At 38.1% G+C, this 21,509-nt stretch overlaps 1 protein-coding gene across 1 annotated transcript; it reads left to right on the plus strand.

Moving 5' to 3' along the window:
- The first annotated feature begins 3,402 nt into the window (after positions 1–3,402).
- CAAP1 (caspase activity and apoptosis inhibitor 1) lies at positions 3,403–20,457 on the plus strand. Its single transcript, XM_079330907.1, is given in 7 exon segments — positions 3,403–3,601; positions 4,471–4,671; positions 6,189–6,248; positions 6,250–6,274; positions 6,875–6,950; positions 14,534–14,607; positions 18,546–20,457. Coding segments are annotated over 7 exon segments (909 nt in total). The 5' UTR covers positions 3,403–3,469; the 3' UTR covers positions 18,887–20,457.
- Positions 20,458–21,509: the final 1,052 nt, after the last annotated feature.

Raw genomic sequence — 21,509 nt, forward strand, 5'->3', positions numbered from 1 at the left:
TTTTCTTGAATGTTTATGATAAGGGACACGTGGCCAAGATGGAGAATTTGGGGGGTGGACACCTTTTCCTCCTTCTTCTCCATGTCATCCATGTTGGGTGACACGTTGGCACTCTTGGATTGGTTGGGGTCAGGGCTGGACCATTTAATAAAATTGTATTGTATTGGTAAAATTTTGTAAACATGTAATGCGTAGTACTAACTATATAAGATAAGCCCTGCCTTCACCAGGCAGATTCCACCATGGATGCCAGGCTGAGCAGACCGCTGCTGGCCAGGCAAAAGGTCCCAGAGATAAGAAATAATAAACAATCCTTGGGAAAAGAGAAAATTGTCTCCAGCAGTCTCTCTTCGGTGGCTTCGGGGAAAACCAGGGTTTGAACCACCCTTCGTGTCCCTCTGGGGTGATCTCGGGGAAAAGGAGAAACCCCAGACTGGGACACTGTTTAGTTTCTTAGAGGCAAGAAGATTTTGCACCGGAACATTGGAAATGGCAGATCTGCCCACGAGGTCAGCGCCATTTTGAGCCATAGAACTGAATGGGAGAATTGGGTAAATGAGCATAGGAAAGGGGGTTAGGTTGGAGCCCAGGGTGGCAGGGCCAGGGCAGTCCTGAGAAGGAGACAGGAGAGATCCAGGGATAGCAGAAGGCAGGTAGCTCTCCTGCGCCTTTTGGCAGTTTCCATTTTCAGACCGAGCAGGAGCACAGGGGCAGGAATGCCAAAACCGGGGTGATAACTGGGGTACTGAACTTGTAACATTCCTCGAACTCCCCCGCAAACACTCAATTACTTCATAAATAGAGCGAAAAATTGGGTAAAACTTCCCGACCCAAAAATTTGCCTTAGATTGTAAAATATGTAAGTTTTTCCCAACTTTGCCCCAAAACTCAGCTAGCAAAACTGATTCTTGTGTAATATCCATAAAATGCTTAAAAATCCAGTGAATAAAAGCCTTTAAATCTTTCATAGAAAACCCCCACCATTTTTAACAAGAATATTATAAACTTGGAAATAAACTTCCGCTGCAAGACAGTGAATTTTGCTCCAGCTCACTCTTTTTCCCTCCTACAAGATAAAAAAAAAAAAAATAGCAGCAACCACCCCCCAAAACCAAACCAAACCAAACCAAAAAAAAGTGACCTTCACCACTACATCTGTAGGCCAAAAGAGAAATCTTGTGGAGGCTTTGCAGAGGTGACCAATCCTCTATGTCAGAGGGTGGCCAGCCAGCCCCTCAGAAAAGTGTCCTAGAAAATCAGGGTTTTATCTTAAGGGAATTGAACACCTGGGCACGGCTTTTGTCCAGTGACTTTGGTGACAGGAGATGCTTTCAAGGAGAGAAGGGGCCTCACATCCAGGTGCCAATTGTAGCAGTGTGGAACTGAATGGTGAATGCTCCCAGCATGTTCTGAGAAAACAACTCGGATAGGTGCAGTCACAGTTAGAACACCACAGATAAGCCAGTGAATAAAGACAGAAAGGTTATTTTTGTATACAGTTCAGCAAGGTTTATTGCCACAGCATGCTGAAGGAGCCCAGGGACAAGAGACAAAGATCACTGCAGTGTCTTGGTTTAGGTATGGGGTCAGGGGGCCAATGGTCTGAGGGCACAGGGGTGGTACAAGGGCAGGGCAAAGGGCACTGACCGATAGGGAATAGGGATAGACCAGCTTAGTGCTGCAGGGGACCCACGAGAGAAGCCTGATTGTCTCATTTCAGATAGTGAGGCATTCTCAAAAGCCTGTGTAGACTTTTCCAGGGCATTCCTCTAGAGGTTCCCCTGATAAGGAAGGAACTCCCTTGAAGGCCCTCCTCAGACTACTCCTTTTTGACAGCAGAATTTGAAGTCTTTGAGCACATAAATTAGAATCCTGTTACAAATCTTTTTGTCAATAGCCCAGTTAGCATCTGTATTCTACACTCATTTAAAACACAGTTTGCATGCCTAAGAATACACTGCTAAACTTTTTATTTTCCTTATAGTTGCTCAAGGGATCCCATTTTCATCCCAAACTTAGACTCATCCTAAGTGTTTCCTAATTACCTTTGCCACCTTCAGAGTATGCTGAGGCTGTTATTTGCTGATGATAAATATGAATATCTATTCTCACCTATCCAAGTAACGTTAACAACATAAATTAATTGGGATCAACTCTGATATTATCCACTTCTGCAGGGGCTGATGCTTTCTGAAAAAAAGAACTGATGGTACTTAGTAAATTCTAATCCATTTCAAAACAGTGTCATCCCATGCAATATGTATCATCTGTCCACAGCACCTTTGATACTGCTAGCTTTGTACAACTTGCATTCAGTGGACCTCTACCTAAATGGGTCAGTACCTCCCATTTGAAGATCCAACACAATATGGACAAACTGGATGGCAACGTGTTTGAATCTGGGAAAGAAAGCAGGCACAAAAGAACAGACATTCTATTGTGTTAAATAAAGAAGAAAATTATTGCATATCTCTGCACACGAAAATAGATTTTTAATACAGATTCTCTCTGCATAATCATGGACATTTTTCTACCCTAGCCTTTTATTTTGACTAGTCTTTTAGGGTAATAGACTGAGTTCTCTCTGTAACTAGTCTTGGTGGCAGAAAGCTGATCAGTGGCTTACTGAATTGCACAGAGCAGTCACCTGCCTTTAGCAGGCTTCTCTCTGCAATTCCTAATTGTTTGCATCCTGTGAAAAAACTTCTCCAATACTCACGAAATATCATGGAAAAATTCAATTTATTATCCTTCTAAAGTTATTGCCAATGCCAAACAGCTGCCAACGGAGGAGTATGCAGGTCCTTGCATTATTGAAACAGGTTGAGTCAGAGAAAACGTCAGAATTAAACAGTAATTATAGAGGATAAAACCGTGGAATCATCAGAGAATCATCAGCGTTGGGAGAGACCTGTAAGTAATCATCGAGTCCACCTTCCACCCAGCACTATCACTGTAAGCACTGAGCCATTAAACCAGATCCAGACACCTCCTGAACACCTCCAGGGATTGTGACTCAGTCATCAGGGCAACCTATTCCAGTGCCTGACCAGCGATAACTGCTTTTCTAACATCTAATCTGAATCTCCGGTGTCTCATATTAGTGCCATTTCCTCTTGTCTTCTCGCTGCAGGCACGCGAGCAAGGCTGACCCCCTACAGTACACTCTCCTTTCAGGGAGCTTTAGAGAGCGACGGGATCACTCCTGAGCCTCCTCTTCTGGAGACCAGACAACCCCAGTCCCTCAGCCGCTCCTCATAAGACCTGTTTTCTCGGGCCTGGATGGCCGATATCGGTGCGAGCGGGTGGCGTGCCCAGGCGTGGCCGCAGCCTTGCCCGGGCCCGGCTAGCCCCGAGCCAGCCCGCACCTTAACGCGCACCGCCGCGCGGGCCGGCAGGGGGCGCTGCCCGCCCGCCCCGCCGGAAGCGGCGCGCGCGTGGCGGTGCGCGGGGGGCGCGCGGCGCGGCCATGCCGGGCAGGAAGTCTTCCAAGGAGAAGAAGCGGCGCCGCTCGCGCTCCTGCTGTCCAGAGGGAGCCCCGGGGCCGGACGGCGGCGACGGGAAGCGGCGGAGCACAGAGTCCAGCCACGGTGCCCTGGAGGTAGCGCGGGCGGGGTCGCGGATGCCGTGTCGCCTCCCCGGGCGCGTCCCGATCCCGCGGCGCGCCGGCGGCTGCGGCGCGGGCGGGAAGGGCCGGGGCCGGTCGGTGCGCGGCCGCGGAGCGCGGCGGCGGCGCGGGCAGGGGCAGCTCAGGCGCCGGCACCGGCGGGGCAGGCCGAGCCTGGCGCGCCCGCGGGCGCCCCGAGAGCGCCGGCCCGTGCTGGCAGGCGCCGGAGATGCGCCGGACAGGCTCGGCCGCCCTCGGCGCTGGTTCCGTGCCGCTGTACTTGTGCCATTATGAGTCCTCTCAAGGGTGTGTTGGCGTGCAAAAATGGTTGTGACATGCACGCCTAAGTGAATTCAGAGGCTGACAATTTTTAATTTGTTGTTTTTATTCTAGAGGTCCTCCACTGATGTATGGAGGATGAATTTTCTAATACGAAGCCCATTTTAATTCTGTGAAGACTCTGCCACGCGGGGCATTGTATGCCAGTATCTGTTTTAGCAGGGTAGCTGTAAATTATGAACATTATGATCTGATTGCCCAGCGAATCAGATGGATTTCTTTTGCGTTAAACCATGTTTTCATGTATAAGCTAAGTATTTGCAGATAATATTTTCCAATTAGTATTTATAAATACTTTTCACTTTTTGAAGCTTTAAAAATTTTCCTAGCACAAGAATGTTTTCAGTAATAAAAAATGTAACTTCTGTAGTGCAGTTACCTGGCAATATGAAACACTGGAACTTGAGACGTCCACATTAAGATGTACCTTACATTTTTGAAGGGAAAATTATTGCAAGCACAGGCGAAGCTGTAAGTTTCTGTCTTCTCTAATTCACTAGAAAATGTGTCTTCCTTGACTTTAGGAAACAAAGTGCAATGTACTCTCTGGAGAAAAAGTGGAAGAAGCTGAACAGCCCAGTGATATAGAAGAAGGGGGATTAGATCTCACTGTGTCACTCAAACCTGTCAGTTTCTACATTGGGGACAAAAAGGAAATGCTTCAACAGTGTTTCTGTGTCATAGGAGAGAAGAAACTTCAGAAGATGCTGCCTGATACTTTAAAGGTATGGGAATACACTTAGCATTTGTATGCTTACCACGATCCTAAATGCTTGCATAACAAAGAATACTTACCTCTTAAGCCTAATGCATGCACATTTTAAAAGCTGCTTGTATATTTCTCAACTAAAAAAGTTTCTGTGAAGTCAAGTATCTTTCTTAAGTAGTCTCCCAATCATGTGTCTGGAAGTGAGGCTTCTTGAAGGTTTGCTGTAGTTCCAGGTTACTCCTTTTGGAATTGCTCAGCTATTTCTGAACTTCAGGTTTGGCTTTAGACTCTCCCTCTGTACTGGTTAGTTAAATGCAAAGGATTTTCATAATTGTGAGATGTAAATTCTGTAGTATTGTTCACTAATTAATAGGCTGATTTGTAAATAAAATACTGACTTCTGTTTGTGGCGACTGATTTTCTTTGTATAGTATTAAAGCAGTGTCTGAGATAAGAAAATAAAGCCCATTGTTCATAAACAGCTTCTAAGCTGTAACTCTTGTGGGCTGAAGCTGGAGTCTTACTGGCTTAGAACATACGCCTTTTGAGTCTTGTGAGCAATAGGACTTAGTAAAAATAAATTAGGCTAGCAGCACAAACAGAAGAAGGGGCTGAAAGTGAGGTGTTATCTCTGTAACATTTGTTAGTAGGTGTAAATTTTTTGTCTTAAATTTTTATCTTAATGAGGTGTATTGTTAATATAAGTGAGGCAGGACTTCTTCATTTTAAACAATAGGCTTGTCTATTTCTCATCTCTTGCAGAAGAAAAAGAGGTTGGGAAGCTGAAAGGAAAGGCATTACTTGAATTTGTAGGGAAATTGCCTGATAGTGTAGAACCAAACTTACAGTAGGACTGTGAGTGTTACAACCTGTTTAGCACCTCCTAATTTTGGTGCTTGTGTGTGTGGTATCATAGCTCATTTGAAAATGTCAAATTACCAAATGTCACCAAGAGGTAAGAGATCTGAAAGTAGCTGGTATACCAATAAAATCTGTGGCAATGTATGGTATATACTATGCATGAGAAGTTTACATACTTTCTTTATTTTCTCTGAAGTGGTACATAACTGTTGGTGTGTTGTTAGTGGCATTACTTTCTCCAGATTGTGGACTTGGATTCAACAGTTGTCCCTGGTCTTTGCAAGCTTAATTACAAAACCCAGCTTCCCCCAGGTGATGGAAAATCAGGAATAACCAGGTCTGCAGTTGTTTGTTGTTCCATCCTTCACACATACTGTTTGGTGTTTCTGGTACTTAATGTTGCAGCTGCAGTAAAAACTCCAAGCCACCGTTCAAGTAACTGATAGTGTGTATTGCTTAATTTTTCAGGCAAAACCCACACATAAACTATTTTTTGTTGTTATAACTGAAACATCTGGTTTTCTACAGCAACTGCATCAGTGCAGATCAGAATATGGGAGAGGTTTTAATCCAAGTAAACTCTTCATTCCACTAGACTAGTCCTTACATTTTTAATTACTCTCTTCTCAGAAATTTTTAGTAGCTTGTGCTCTGTCTTATCTGTCTTCTTAGAACTGTTCCATGGATGAAATCAAAAGACTTTGCATGGAGCAGTTGGAGCTGTTATCTGAAAAAAAAACTGTTGAAGATACTTGAAGGTATGGATGAAACTTTTAAGACTCTGCTGTACACCAGAGAACAGTTTGCCTCGACAGGATTTGTACTCTTTCTAGCTACTTAAATATACATGTATATATACAGACACACACTAGTAAGTGTATATTAGTGTATACAGAATCCCTCAGTTCCACCAAGGCGTGCAGTTTATGTACTTTGATTAAGGATGTGACATTCCAGCTTTTCATGGCTTTATTGAACTTGTACTTGATATTTAAGGGACGTAGAACTTACTTGTAAACATATTGCTGTTCTGTCAGTGAAGGGAAACTCTTTGAGTCTAAGCGCTCCAGAGTATCTTGCTGCTAATTCTGTCCTTTATTTTTAGCACCCATAGTATTGTATTCAGAGTAGCTAATCAGATTTTTTGTGATCCAGTATAAAGGTATGTGTAGCTAACAAAGGTTTAATAAATAAAGGGCTTGGTTTTGACTTATGTCTAATTTTAGAACTTTTTCTTTAACTGGGAAAATCCTCTTCTCCTGATTGCAATAGAGTTAATAATTAAGAGTAAACCTAATTGTGTTGTATTAATTATATCACTTTCCTAAATTTTCATGTTTGAAACTGTGTATATCTAGGCAAGATTGGAGCTGATTCTGATACTGACGAGGAGGCAGATGGAGGAGACAAGACTGGAGGTGATTCAGTCAGTCAGTGAGTAAAAGACAAAACACTTAAACTTAATTTTAGGAGACTGAACAATTCGGAGATTTTTCATGAGAAATGATCAAATATGATATTGAAAGACACAATTGCTATATCTTTGATTAATTACTCTAATGGAATTACAATGAATTGTGACTACTAGCAAGTGCTAAACTTAGAGATATGACTTTGTCACTTTGTGACATTAGTGTGTCTTGAGCATATACCACCCATCAGCTGAGTTGTGGTAATTAAACATTCATGCTTGTGTCCTGCAACAGAAGTGTAATTTAGGTCAACTGTCTATGTGTGAGCTAAAGCACTACACCTCTCCCACTTAGGACAGTCCATTGTTTAAGTGTACTTTCAGTTCAGCTGAGATTTATCCTTTCTCTTCAACTTTAATTCTGGTCCTTCATTCCTGCCCCAGTTGAAGCAGCACTGACACTCATCTGTCCAATGCACTCTGTATAAGGGGTGCTTCAGAATTTAGAGTTTCAAGAGCCGCGGCTTCTAGTTTCTTGCTCGTGGCATCTGTCAGTTTTGTGTATGACAGTACTTCTTAACCTTTTCTTTAAATGCTTCTTTATTTTTTAAAGACCACTTCTTGGTCAGGAGTTCACCTGTTTTATAGTTTCTATGGAAGCAGTAAAGGGAAAAAGAAAGTTAACTAGTTATCATGCACCATGCATCAAATTTAGTGAGGCTAACTTGTTTCCAGAAGACTAGTAAGCTTTTATGTTTTCAATACTGACCTGATTACTGCTGATCCACAGATTCAGGACACACTTAATAAACCTCTGAGACAGTACAAGACTGCACCAGAAATGTGCAGATGAAAGTAAACTCTATCTACTGGTTTGGTTAGTTTATATAAACCTCCTAAATAAGAACAAATGGATGGGAAAGGTAGTAACACTAATTCAACTTTCATATTCTGGTCAGTATTTTTCTTTAGCAGAGATCTGGTTTGTGATCCTGTCTTTGATTCAAAACAAGCTATGAAGTTATTGCATAAAATAATTTTCTTTTATGTCTTCTCATCATACAAATATACTAGAAAATGGAGTGAATACAAAATTATGTTTCATTCTTTTTCTTGTGATATAGTTTTAATACTCTTTGACACTATTTCTTCTAAGGTTCCATTTGGAGCCATTGTTGATGTATCCCTCTGTGTGTTTGTTGCCTACATGATCTGTGAATGGGGTCAGCATTAGTCAGCTTTAAAAAATAGTTTTCTTATTTTGAACATGGCCTTCTGCTGGCTGTTTAGAAAAGCAAACAGAGAATTTTAAGAACTGCAAATATACTAAATATCGGGTTTCTTTACATAGAGTAGTCTCTGTTAAGTCATTGATAATTTGCCAGTGAACTTCTAAATAGAATGAGAAGACAACCTTGCTGCCTAAATAAGCCATAAAAATACGCTAGGATTTTGATTCCTGGAGAAAAGATAATGCTGTGCTTTTTTGTTTTGGGCTTTTGTTTAAGAGCTAACTTACAAGCTATTTACTATTGCAAAATACTTGAAATGTTCTTTATATCCAAGATGTATGGCAGGAGTAGTGCTGCTGGATTTCAGTAAGGTTTTTCTGTGTCTGCAAGATGTTTCAAAATACTGTTGAAACATGTATTTATGATCCATTGATACAGTAGCTTGGGTAAATTCTTATATGGAAATTATTGAGCTGGCAAAAACCTAAAAAGAGGAGATTAATGAATAAAACTACAAAATAAGAAAAATCAGTATTTACTAGTTTTTAGTTGGTGGATATCTGAAGACACATAACCTATTTTGCCACATCAATTGGGAAGGTTTCAGTAACTGACAGTAAATCAAGAAGAAATTTTGTTTAAAAAGGGTAAAAGAAACTGAGAGACATGGGTCATTGTAGAGAAAATTGCTTCCTTTGACAAACAGTGATTGAGGTGCCCCTTGTTCTTACATCTGTATCCTGATTGTTTAGGGTTTCACACCCCTCCAAACTGAGCAGGCAAGCTAGGATGTTTTACAAATTGGGGATTTTCTTCTGCTTTTCAAAAATAGCATTTTGCATAGGTGGATGTTATCTGAGAACTTCAGCTCCACAGTTCAGCTGTGTGCTAGCGTTAACAAAAAGAAAAGAAAACAAAAACTGTTGGATGATAGAAAAATAAAGGGATAGGAGAAAATGAGGAGAATTAAGGTTTTATGTTAATCTTCAAGTCCAGTGCTCAGTAAGTAGACCAGTATGATACTTGTACAACTCTGAACAATCACAAGCCTTTTTTACTAAGTAGGTCTAATCTTAGGGCCTTAGATCAGCTTCTGTATAACCTGGGTGTAAATAATTATTAATGCAAGTTTTCAAAACTGCAGAAAACTGTGTTTCAGCATCAAGTCAGCCACCAGAGAGACTCAAGGTGCAACTGTGAAAAAATAGTGAAAATTCTAAGACAAGCAAGCATTGTTTGTAATCATTAATTATGATTCCAATCTGGATTTTAAGTATGCTAATTTGTTTGCCCAGGGAATAGAAAATACTTTTCCTAACAAAAAAAGGCAGTTTCTGTGTTTATATTATCGCTGTTAGTTCTTCCTAGGTTGTCTTCATTACTTGTGGCTTTTATGTAAATGACTTCCTTTTCCTGCATTCTGTTATAGGTTTTTTGTTTTAAATCTGACATGTATTAGTTGTTTTCATGGAAATATAAATGTGGAAAGGGAAAAAGTGAGTAGCAAATTGTACTCTAATCAAAAGTGTTTTAACTGATTGGAAATAGCTATTTGTTTCTTTCCTTGTTATCCTTTGAAAAAAATTAATTCAACAAACATACCTTTAGCAATCTGCATGTATCAGCAGAAATCTAGGAAGCTTGAAACAATACATCTAAAGAAATTTCAAATGAAATAAGGAAATGATTCTCAGTCTCTAAAGACCTGTTTCCTGTCTGTATCAACTAAAAGTAGCAGGGATTTGGTGTGTTTCTCCAGGTACAGGAAGGTTGCAAAATTTAAATCTTTATGTGAAGCTTTTAGATGGTATTGTATCTAATGGTAAATTGAATCCTTCTTTTTTAGTTTTTGAACATATCCTCATTCTTTTATGTGAAGTGGAAATCCTGAGGCTTTTCCTAAATTTCAGCTATGTAAAAGCTTCACATGCTTATATTAGCATGTAAAATATCTTCTCTTTTATTTTCTTGCCAGCTTGTTCTATGTTAAGCACTGGAAATCCTGCAGTAACCACACATAAAAATTCAAGAAGGATGGCCTATATTTGCCAATAACTGGAAAGTGCTGCTGCAGTAGATGTATTTTGTTACTTGTGAGCTCTGTATGGGTTTTTGACTATGCAGTTCTCATATTTTCGTTGCTGATTGTGTTGCTGTCTGCAATGAAATACTGTTAAACGAAGAGCAATACTGTACACAAAGCTTCCAAATAAACATCAGATATTTAATTGTCAGGAGCCAAATAATGTCTTGCAAAACCAAGTGGCCATTCTTCATTTCATTCAAGAGGTGTTGGCATGTTTTTGAGCTATTCCATTACTTTTACTTCTTTGAAATATCCTCCATATCCTCCAGCAGAACCAGAGAAAGTAAGTTATATGCTGTAGTAGTAAAACATTATTAAAAGAACAAGCATTCTAATATCATTATAATGATCAATGTTCACATGGGTCTGAGTAAATGATCTTTTGCCTTCAGGATCATAATGGGTTGATTTTTTTCACTAAGTGAAAATTTGCAGTTTAATGTTTACTCTTTTAAGAATTTTTACTACTTTGCAGTCAAAACAGTAGTTTTTGCTTGTTTTCTTTTGGAAAGTTTAGCAGTTTAAAGTTTTGTTATAGTGTGTTGTGCTCCTGGTGACTGGGCTGTTCACAAGCATGCAATTGCCATCTGATATTTACCCCTTTAGGACAATTTGGTTGTTTTCAGCATTTGGAATCACTGTAGCAACAGGCTACATGAGTCACTGAACAGATACATTAGCATTTGGCTAATTTGCTTCACTATCTTCTATTCTTGTGGTGTCCTCAAACTTCACCTGTGACAGGACTTGGTGGACTTATGGACTTTTCATAGCTCATTAAACTATTTGATTAACTCCTGTCTTTTGAGATACCTTTCTTAAGAAGCACTACTTTGTGAGGACTTTTTTCCCTTCTGTTTTTTTAACTTGCTGGTTATTTTTGTTCTCATTTGTCATTGAAAGGTATCCTTGGAGCAAAAATTTACAAGAATCTTTCAAGGACTTGGGACTTGTGGAAATGATTTTTAGGCCTGGAGCTAAGTGCAAAGGCAAGTTTTAATTCAGGAGGGTACATCATGTCAAAAATAACACAGATCCTGATCTCAAGTCTCACTGGAGATTTAGGCGAATTATACATTTCCTACTGGTCTCCAACCCCAGTTACCACTGAAACCTGGTATACCTGCCACCAATATTGGAGAGCTACAGTCTTAATCCTTAGCCATCTGCTCCTCTGCCAGTATTCCTTTTCCTAACCTTTACTACATTTTTACCCCATTTTGCATAATCTACTGGAATTGAGTACCACATTACCTTCAAGCCCAAAGGTCTTTGAGAGCTGTAAAAATTCCTGTAGCAAATTGTGTACAGAAACCATTTTTGTGAGCCCAGTTAGGCATTACACCAGTGTGGTGCATGCCAACACGAAGTGCATGCTCTACTTAAAATAAGGTAAATTTAAATTTACAATATTTGTTGTCAACAAATTGTAACTGTAATTATCTTCTTTGTGCTAAAAAGATCATACTGTGAAAATAGTATTCTGTTTAAAAAAAATACATTAGAAATGCTGATTTTATTGCTTGGAAGTTGGACTTTGAAGTTAACTGTCATCTTGAAGGAGAAATATAAAGGCTGATAAAAGGTAGAAACTTTTCCAAATTGCTATTGTCACTTACCTGCATTGCATGAAAGACAACAGTATTTAATGTGTATAAGGTCCCTTAATTTTAGAATAACGTCTTCTGCTCCTGTTATTTGAAGACATGGTATTGTGCTACCTTTTCTTAAAGGAAATTATAGATACTTGGTAGGGAAAAGTGTTTTTCAATTGCAAACAAATAAAACAAGGCTAACAAGTTAAAAGCCAAACTGCACAATGAATTTGAAATACAAGTTGGGCCAGTAGATGGTGCAAAATGCCTGCCTGTGAAACAAAGTCATGTTCATCAGCAATACAGTCCAATCCAATCAATTCTGAGAGAATAATATATGTAAAAGTACTTCTCTGTCTTAAAACTTCTTTTTCTGACAGGAGGTAGTCTCTAAAGGAAGGTGGGTTTGCTGTAATTATTGTTAAAGTCAAGACAACAGGAGGAAATTTGCAAGTTTCAATGTGTGATTTTTTTAAAGTTGGTAATTTCTTTTCACACAGCTGTTAAAATGGTTATGGATAATTTCATAGCCAGTATGTGAACTCTGGAGGTTACTGAGTTTTCTCTGAAAGGGATTATTACAATTCTTATCAGACATCTAGGTGATACCAGAGTTGTGACATCTATTGTCTGGATGCTACTGGTGCAAGGTCAGGCTTTTTCAAGTGACACTTTGCTATCCAGTGCAGACATGACTTCTGAGTTCAAAAATGTGAAATACATGTGTGAAGGAGGATGGGACAAGGGCAGGGACAGCCTAAAATGCTTCTCCTCTTAGTGATGATCAGGGTATATCACAACCTAATTTTGGTCAAGAGTTAAGTAACTAAATATAAATAAATATAATCTAAATTGTTAGGAGTTTTTAAAAAAAAACCCAGCAAAAAAACCCAGGTGGTTCAGTCCACATCTGCCAACCAGTATCTGGTCTGAAATTCTCTTCTCTCTGTGGCTGCTGGTACAGAAACCACAGGGTTTGTATCCTTGCTGCAGTTGCTGCTCAGACCTCCATGTGCATTGAGGCCTTTGATGGCCTCTCTGATTGTCCCCAGTAGCTGATGCTGTTCATCTGTGGAGTTGCCAGAGCTACTTGCAGAACCTCCTCTATCTTTGGAATTTGGCCTCTGATTTTGCAGTCTGTTTGATGCCTTAGTCCCAGACCTCATATCCTGTTCGTTGTCTAAACAAGCTTGAGGTTTGCTGGTGAAAATCACGAGCATCTACTTATGCATGTATCAGCTGCATGACACAGAAAATCCTGGAGAAAGTGTATATTTTTCATTCTGCCTGATTTCTGACAGCATAGTCCTGTAGGTGCTTTTGATCTGTGGTCCCCTTTGCAGTTGCTGGTGCACATTTGTGGGCTTACTTAGATTATTCTCATCTCATTTGGAAAAGGAGTTAGTGTAGCCATGTGGTTCACTAAATAGGCAGAACAGACTGGTGTCCTCCTCTAGGGCTTTGCTAGGCAAGTGTATTGACCTGTTTATTCTCCGTAATGAGTTATTACATGATATTTTACACATTTATGTTCCAATGGGAAGAAAAAAGTGGGAGCAGAAGTAGAGTTTGTTGATGTGGCCTTTACCACTTCAGAAAAGGAAATAGAAATGCAAATAACTGCCTCTCAGACCATGATGGCCAGAAATATTAATAATGGTGTTCCTTGACCTGATAAATCCTTTGGACACATGGAAAAATCCAACTTGTACAGAGTGAGGAAAATAGATATGTGTTAACTTTCAGGAAAACCCTAAAGGCCATGACTGAGAAACAAGTTGTCAGTCATTATTTTTACATCTGTGATACCATAATACTGCTTTCTTTTTATAGTGTTGTTAAGCTCCCATGGGCAGGAGAGGTGCATTGATTCCATATTAATACAGATTAAACCAATGCCACACCAACATTGAGTTTAGGAACTTGGCAATTCTATTGTCAGAATGCTTACCGGCTATGGCAGCTGAAGTCTTCCTGTGATTCTGAATCCTTCCACCCATGCTCTTCCTGTATATTTTACTTTATTTTCACTGTCTGTGTAACTAGTATGTGTGAGGTGCAGGAAGGACATTAAAATTTCACTGAAGTGTCTCTTCCTTACCCTTGTGTAAAGAATTGAAGCCCTATATATCAAGTGTAGAAATTATTTAAATAGGAGAAGTAGAGAAATGCAGGTACTGAATAGACTAATAGCCAAGTTGTGAACAGTTCAGTTTTGAAAAGTATCCCTTTGTGAAACAATATTCTGGTTTAGGAAAGGTTTCTGATGGACTGATGATAATTTCATGAAAATATCTTTTTGCTTTCAAAATAAGACAGTAAATAGTATTTGAGTGTGGCAGAAACTATTGTTTTCCCAAACCATTTAATTATGTGACAATTTATTTTGAGTTTTACAGAAAAGCTCCTAGTATGAGAAGCCCTCAGCTGTGGTTCCTCAGTTCTAACCAATGAGGGCTGTTACTCTAAAGGCAAGGATGCAGTGAAAATAATTGCTTTATCCTTGTGTATCACAAGGCAAACGAAGAAGTTGATTTTTGAGTGCTCTTATTAGCTTTCTATGTATTCCTTCTGCCGTTGTTCCTACTGTAGCTGGCTTATTGGCCTACCACCTCATAATTTTGTAGTTTCTAAAAAATGTTCTGTTAAATTTTGAATTGTGGTGATTGAAATGTGTTTTTAATTGTTTCCAGACAGGACAACAGTATAGACTCAACTTCTTCTCTGAGAGAAGACAGCAAGCTTGAAGGTCAGGAATCAAAACAAGGTGGGTAGTAGAGACAGATGAAATTTTATGTTCTTTATGTTGGCCAGTGACTAATTCCAGATAGCTGACAGCTCTCTTGTGAATAGAGAATGAACATTCCTTGAGAAAGTATGCAAGACAAAATATTCTTTCTCTTCTTAAATGCAGAAATGCAACTTGAGAGACATTCAAGTAATACAGTGATTGGCAGGATAGAAAATACAAAGGCAAGTAAGTTATTGGTGCACATTTGTACTTTCTACACAAGAAAACAGTATTTTTAGCTTTTTTTTTTTCTTTTTCTTTTTCCAGTCATTAGATGAGCACATTTACCAGTTGCCAATGTTTGTTTGTGCATGAAGTGCTAGAACTACACCTGTTTTTGTCTCAGTCTGTTTATTTTTATTTTTACTGGCTCTAAGCAGAAAGATCAGAAATTGCTTTTCTGGTCAAAGAATATTGGAAATTCTTCTAAGCTACATTTATCTTCTGCAAAGATCTAACTTCATTTGCTACTTGCAACTGCTATTTCATAATTCAGGATGTTTTCTAAAAGATGTCGCTTGAAATGACTTTGTGAAACACTTTTTTTTCCCTGAATTAGTTAATGAGAAGAGTTAAATGGGAAAAGAAAGAGTTATACATAATAAGAGCATCAAAACTCTTAGTGAGTTGCTAGCACAGTGATTAATTGTTTAAATGTTGCTTGTTGTACTACATGGAAGAACCTTAGAACTGACAGATTTCCTGCAGATTTCTTCCACTTCTGTGTTATTGAAGGGAATTTATGGTTGTTGCAAGTGATATCATTGTTATTTTTTATGACTTAATCAACCAAAGTATCATGATGACTTTAAGCTATAACAGTGGTTCCACTCAAGATGTTAGCTTTAAAGAACTTCTGAAAATATTGTGTAGATTAGAGTGTAACTCCAGTCATTCTCCTTCACTGCAGCCTGCAATGCAGTTGGAAAAAGAAGAGAGAATGAGAGAATAAGCAAAAGTGAATAAAATAAAACTTAAAAATGGAATTAAGTCTGCTAAAGGGAATTTTGCAAATGTAGATAAAGGAAAAAGTAGAAGTAACCAAAAGAAAAAAGATAATGCAAAATTCCAGCCATGATCCTTATTATTGTAAAAACACAGGTGTAAACCAGGAAAATAAAGCCTGTTAGTTCATTAAACATCTGTAGCCCAAAAGACTTGTATGAACACTGAATTGCGCAGTTTTGGAGGTTCCAGTTTCTAAATAGAACCCAAGGTTGTTCTTCACACCTCATCCTTATTAAGTCTGGGACAGACATGAACGACTTAGTATTTTGTTCCCTCTTCTGACTCCACCCAGCAGTAGGCACATGCCAACCCCTCAAGTACTTGTCCCCCATTGAGGTAAAGGTCACAATCAGCAAAACAAAATGAGAACAACTTATGAGTCAACATAAAGACTCTTAATTAAGTGAATCAAGAGCTGTACATTAAAACAAAGCAAAATTAGAGACTTAAGTCACAGTCTCCCATTGGCAGCCAGATTTTTAGCCATTCCTGGAAAGCGGAGACTCAGCATGCATGACAATTACTTGGGAAGGCAGATGCCAATGTTGTATGGTGGAGCATATCCCTTAGGTCAGTTTGGCTCAGCTGTCCTGGCTCTATGTCCCTTCTAGCCTCCCAGTTTACTCTCTGTGGGGTCAGATTGAGAAACAGACAGCCCTGAGGAGGCTGTGGAAGCACTCTTCTGCAGTAGCCAAACTGGTGTATTATCAACAGTGTTTCAGAAACAAATCCAAAAGCACCGGTGTATTATCAACAGTGTTTCAGAAACAAATCCAAAAGCACTGGTGTATTATCAACAGTGTTTCAGAAACAAATCCAAAAGCACTGGTGTATTATCAACAGTGTTTCAGAAACAAATCCAAAAGCACTGTCATGCACTCTGCTGTGAAGAAAATTCCAGACAAAATTTTGTTTAACTTTGGTCATTGACTCAGGTCACTGACTCAGGTCAGTTTAACTTTGCATTGAATTAGGATGAGCCGGCTCAGATGTTAAGTTCTGGGCTTTGAACTGTGATCCAGTGATGCAGCTGATTTTTTGATCCATGGAAATCCTGCTTTGTTGACCATCATGTTAGGTAGAAACTGACTGATACTGACAGTATCAAGCAAGACAGAAAAATTAGTTTCTTAATTCTCTTGTTTCACTTTCTGATCTTTTGCATACATTGTGGCTTGCAAGATAATGTTAAATAGATATTGTACAAAGATGGCTAAATGGTATAGGAAATAGAGGAAACTGCATATGAAACTGAAATATTAGTCTTGAAGTTACTGTCACAGTAGGAACAAGCCAAGGCTACTTAGGATCAAAGAAGATCCTTGTATGTTCATCTCCTGAGTAGTTGTTATGCACACTGCTGTGAGAGGGTTTTTTTGTAGCTTTGTTTATATTTTAGGCTTTCAGATTTTATTACTACAAATTGTTATTTATCTTGCAAAAAAAAAATAGATGAAAAGTTACCTATAAACTTCTTTCATCTGCCCTAACATACATTTTTGTGAGCTGAATTTGCTTTCCTGTTAGCTTTGTTTGGAATTTTTGAGGTGAGGTGCCACATACCTTATGAGTATACCTTATACCCTATGTGAGTGCATTCTCAGGGTGAGTGTGTAGAATTCTTGAATCTGAACTTAAATGCTGTGACAATCATAGCCTGATACAGAGTGATCAGGAGCAAGTAACTGAATTGTCTGTAGTACAAACATTTTTCAATGTTTAATCAAGAAAACCCTAATGTTCTAAAATATTACTATTGTTTATAAAACCATTTTGAGATATTTTGTTCCTCCTTTCCTCACTCCCTTTGTTTTTTAAGTTGAGAAATTGCATTTATAGCTTTCGACATAGTCAGTATTGATTTTTTTTTCACACCCTCAGGATTGGAGGAATGTTGTAAACCCCAAGAAAAATAGGTCTTCCTAAGGTTTTTGGGCACTTTTCATGTATTAATACCAAGTGCATACAGGTGCCATAAAGCATATTAAAATGTTGGAAAAAAAAAGAGTAGCATTTTTCTGAAGCCTTGTTTTTCCCGTGTGAGTGGAAAAATTGCTATTACCAAAAGTAATAAAAAGTAGTATAATTATAAAGTATGTATTATCAGTAACTTTACCATCATCTGAATACACATTATTCATTTTAAGTTGGAGCCATTCCTGCTCTAACTTTCCCCATTTACAAAAGCTGTTGAATGAGTATGAATTTCTGAGGCCAGTGTGTCAAAAGCAAGTCTTGCTTTAGCCTAATTGAGAGAACAGTTAGTCAGGGTCTGTTAGAGCTTTGCTTTTATTTTATTGAGCTGCCTCTTGTAATTACATTTTTAAAAATAAACTCTGACTTTCAGTGACAATTAAAAACCAAAGTCATAAATTCCTCCATGTTTTTACACCTGAGCTAAATGCATCTGGAAGACTAGTGATAAATTCTGAGTATTTGTACTGTAAGTAGAGTTTCTATGAATTTTTAGTGTTGTGTCTTACTATAGTCCTACTCTTAAAATACGTAACATAGTTGAGTGCAATTTTTGAAGTTGCATTCTGAAAATTAGGTTTAATTAAGAGATAAACAAAAATCAGTTTTGCACTGCAAAATCTTTCTTTAATATAAAATTTTATTACAATCTAATTAGGAAAATAGGTCATGCAACTTCATAGGAGGGAATATATTTTTCTGGTACTGATGCTTTGCTATACTGCATGTTCTTGTAGGTTGGCATAAAATGCGTTAACACTTGTATAAATTAGCTTTAAAAGAAGGAGAGAAAGAAGAGAAATTGGTTATCTTACAGATTTTCTTTCACTCTCTTAATTTGCAGAACTACACTTTCAGAAGAAGTGATTTTGTAAGTTGAGGTAAAAACAGTTCTATTAGGCAACTCTGTGATAGTTATGTTTGTGTTACAGGCAAAGAAGATAGTGATGTCCTTAGCATAAATGCAGATGCATATGACAGTGACATAGAAGGCCCTTGCAATGAAGAGGATGGTCCAGATGTGCAAGAGAGCACTGTCAGAACTGGAGCTGGTCAGATAGAAGATCTTCAGAAGGACATTGAGAAGAGTGTGAATGAGATACTGGGGTTGGCAGAGTCCAGCCCAAAGGAGCCCAAAGCAGCAACTTCAGCTGTTCCTCCATCAGAAGATGTTCAGCCATCAGCACAACAGCTGGAGCTTCTGGAACTTGAGATGAGGGCCAGAGCTATTAAGGCTCTGATGAAAGCTGGTGATGTAAAAAAACATCCCTGAGACTGTTCAGATTTCATTTTCACTATTTGTTTTGAAGAAGGTGACGTCTGTTCTCTTCACTGCTCCAGTATGTTTGTGTTGGGTATGACATTCCTTGTTCAAACTCTGTTATGTATCCTGACCTGTGTTTCTGTGATTTTGTTGCCTTTAGTGTGCTGCTTCCATGACATGCACAAACAGAAGTTGATGCTTCCCTGAGATGAGGTGTCCTTGTGCTGGGTCACCTCCTCGAAGAGGAGTGCCAGGAACCTGGTGCCTTCCAAAAAGGTTGTTGGAGAAACTTAAAATCCTAGAATGGTTAGAGTTGGAAGGGATTGAGACTGCTTAATTCTTCTTGGAGCCCATCTCATCATAATGTAGTATTGTAATTAAAATGTGATGGTTTGTTTAAAAGCAAACTCAATTTTTTGAAATTTGAACTCCTAAAGGGAAGGATTTTTACCTTTAAAATAAACAGTTGAACATGCTATTTTCACAGTTATGAAAGTGCCTGAAAGAGACAGAGCAGAGTTTATTACACTTCCACATAGGCTTTTCTCTACTTATCTTTTGTATTATAACTGAAGAAAGCAGAGCTTCTTCCTAACTGTAAAGCTTTTCTTTTGGCATAATATTGAGCATAATTTGGCAAAGTATTTAGCAAATCCTACAGTTCAGAAGATCTTGAGCTTTTAACATTCAACTGATGTAGTCATTTCATGTCCCATGGAAGTAGGAAAATCCACCTAATTTCTATGTTTTTTATATCCACCTAATTTGTATGTTTTTTTAGAAAAGACATTTAATTTATTTATGAGGTTTTAAAATATAAATTCTGTTTTTATCCACTTCAAGGTATTCCTTTGAAAATAAATCGAATTTTAGAATTAATTTTCATAATGTAATGTCTTACAACAATTGAAATTATTTTAATTTTTTTAGAATTAGTATTGGTTTTATATCTGGCTGCTAATCAAAGCATATTAAAATATTTGTGAGTTTGTTTACTCATGCAGACATCAATTTTTTTCTTTAAAGGCATGAAGTTTACAATGGTAGTCTTCGTCAAGTAAAATAATGTATTACATTTTTTTCATGAATTTTCCTTGTTTGTTGCTTAGAAAGCCAGTTACATACTTTGCAACAGTAACAGAGATAATTTCCCCTACTACTGTGTAATATTATTGCAAACCTTAGTCTATTACATACTATGTCTTGAATTCTTTTAAGGTTTATAATGTCCATTTTATTCTTCCATTTTATCCCTTTATTCTTTCTTCCCTTTATTCTCTTTTTTCCTGTTTCCTTTTAAACCCATTTCTGCAGCAAATGTCTTGTGTATTTCTTAAGTATGATTGATTTCCTCAAGAATCAGCATTACTGTAAGATGTCAGTGCAGTGTAAATTTGATAATAAACTAACACCTTCATTAAATACAGCTGAGAAAATTACAGTGTGCTTCCACTAAGTGATGTCAGTGACCTGGGTAAAGTGTACCAGACTCTAGTGTTATCTACAGCATCAACATTTTTTTTCTATTATTTTGTAGCAAATGGAGGGTGTAAGTTAAAATATATAAATACAATTCAAAAGGTAACTTTATGGTCGCACAATCTGGGGGTGTTGTCTTTGGCCAATTTAATTCAGCTATTTGGTGAGCTTGTGTTTTATTTGAGTCCAAAGAAACTAAGGAAGTAATTAGAGAAAGACAGCTGGCAAAACTTAGGTGTGCTGTCTTCTCTTTTGCAATGTCATAGGCTGGTGGAGCTGTTTGATTTCAAAGATACATTTTAGTGCTGCTGTACTTGGGTCATTAAGACGCTAAATACCTTGCCTGCTGTGGAAGTAGGAAAGCTTGCTTGCAAGGGTATTTCCTGCAGTATTTCAGTTGTTTGGCAACACAAAAATACTGCTGGAAGTAATGATAAACTAGAATGTGATTGCCTTCTACTGACTACTTTTTGGAGGTATGTGGCATTTATTATTTTCCTACTGGTTTCCCAAGTCACCCTTAGAAGTTTGTTTTATAGCATTTTGAACTATTAAAAGTTACTATTTCAAGCTCCATATTAAGAAGTTGCAAATGCTGACTTTAGCCTGTAGTGTGACAGAAATGAAACAGGTTTACTATGCATATGACGCAGAGGATTTGTAATTACATCCTAATTAAATTCAAAATTAAAAGATGAGAAGTATTCCAAGAAAATTCAATTAAGCTGTTTACAAAAATAAAAAAAGTCATGTGAGATACTTAAAGTGATTGGTTATACAAGTGCTAGTTCATTTTTAGGATATTGTACTGTTGCTGCTTATGTTAAAAGCAGATCAGCTAAATTACATGTGTTCTTGCATTGATATATATCACTGAAGAGATGAAAAAATCCAGCTACTTTAAAATATTTATTATATGGCTGTTTTGTTTTTCACTTTTGAATATGTCTGTGATTTCTCCTTGAAAAATAAATTTATTGTTTCATTTGGAAGAAGAGGCAATTTGTATGTAAAATATATTGAATTATTTATAAAAAATAAAAATAGTGTTACTGGGCTTTGATCAACCGTTTTGTCAGGAAACAAATATTAAACACTAGGTGTTGGTCAGCATGAAAAAGATATTGATTATATTTTGGACTGATACAAAAAT

This window comes from Erithacus rubecula, assembly GCF_903797595.1.
Source record: "Erithacus rubecula genome assembly, contig: SUPER_Z_unloc_1, whole genome shotgun sequence".
In the NCBI taxonomy this organism is placed as follows: Eukaryota; Metazoa; Chordata; class Aves; order Passeriformes; family Muscicapidae; genus Erithacus; species Erithacus rubecula.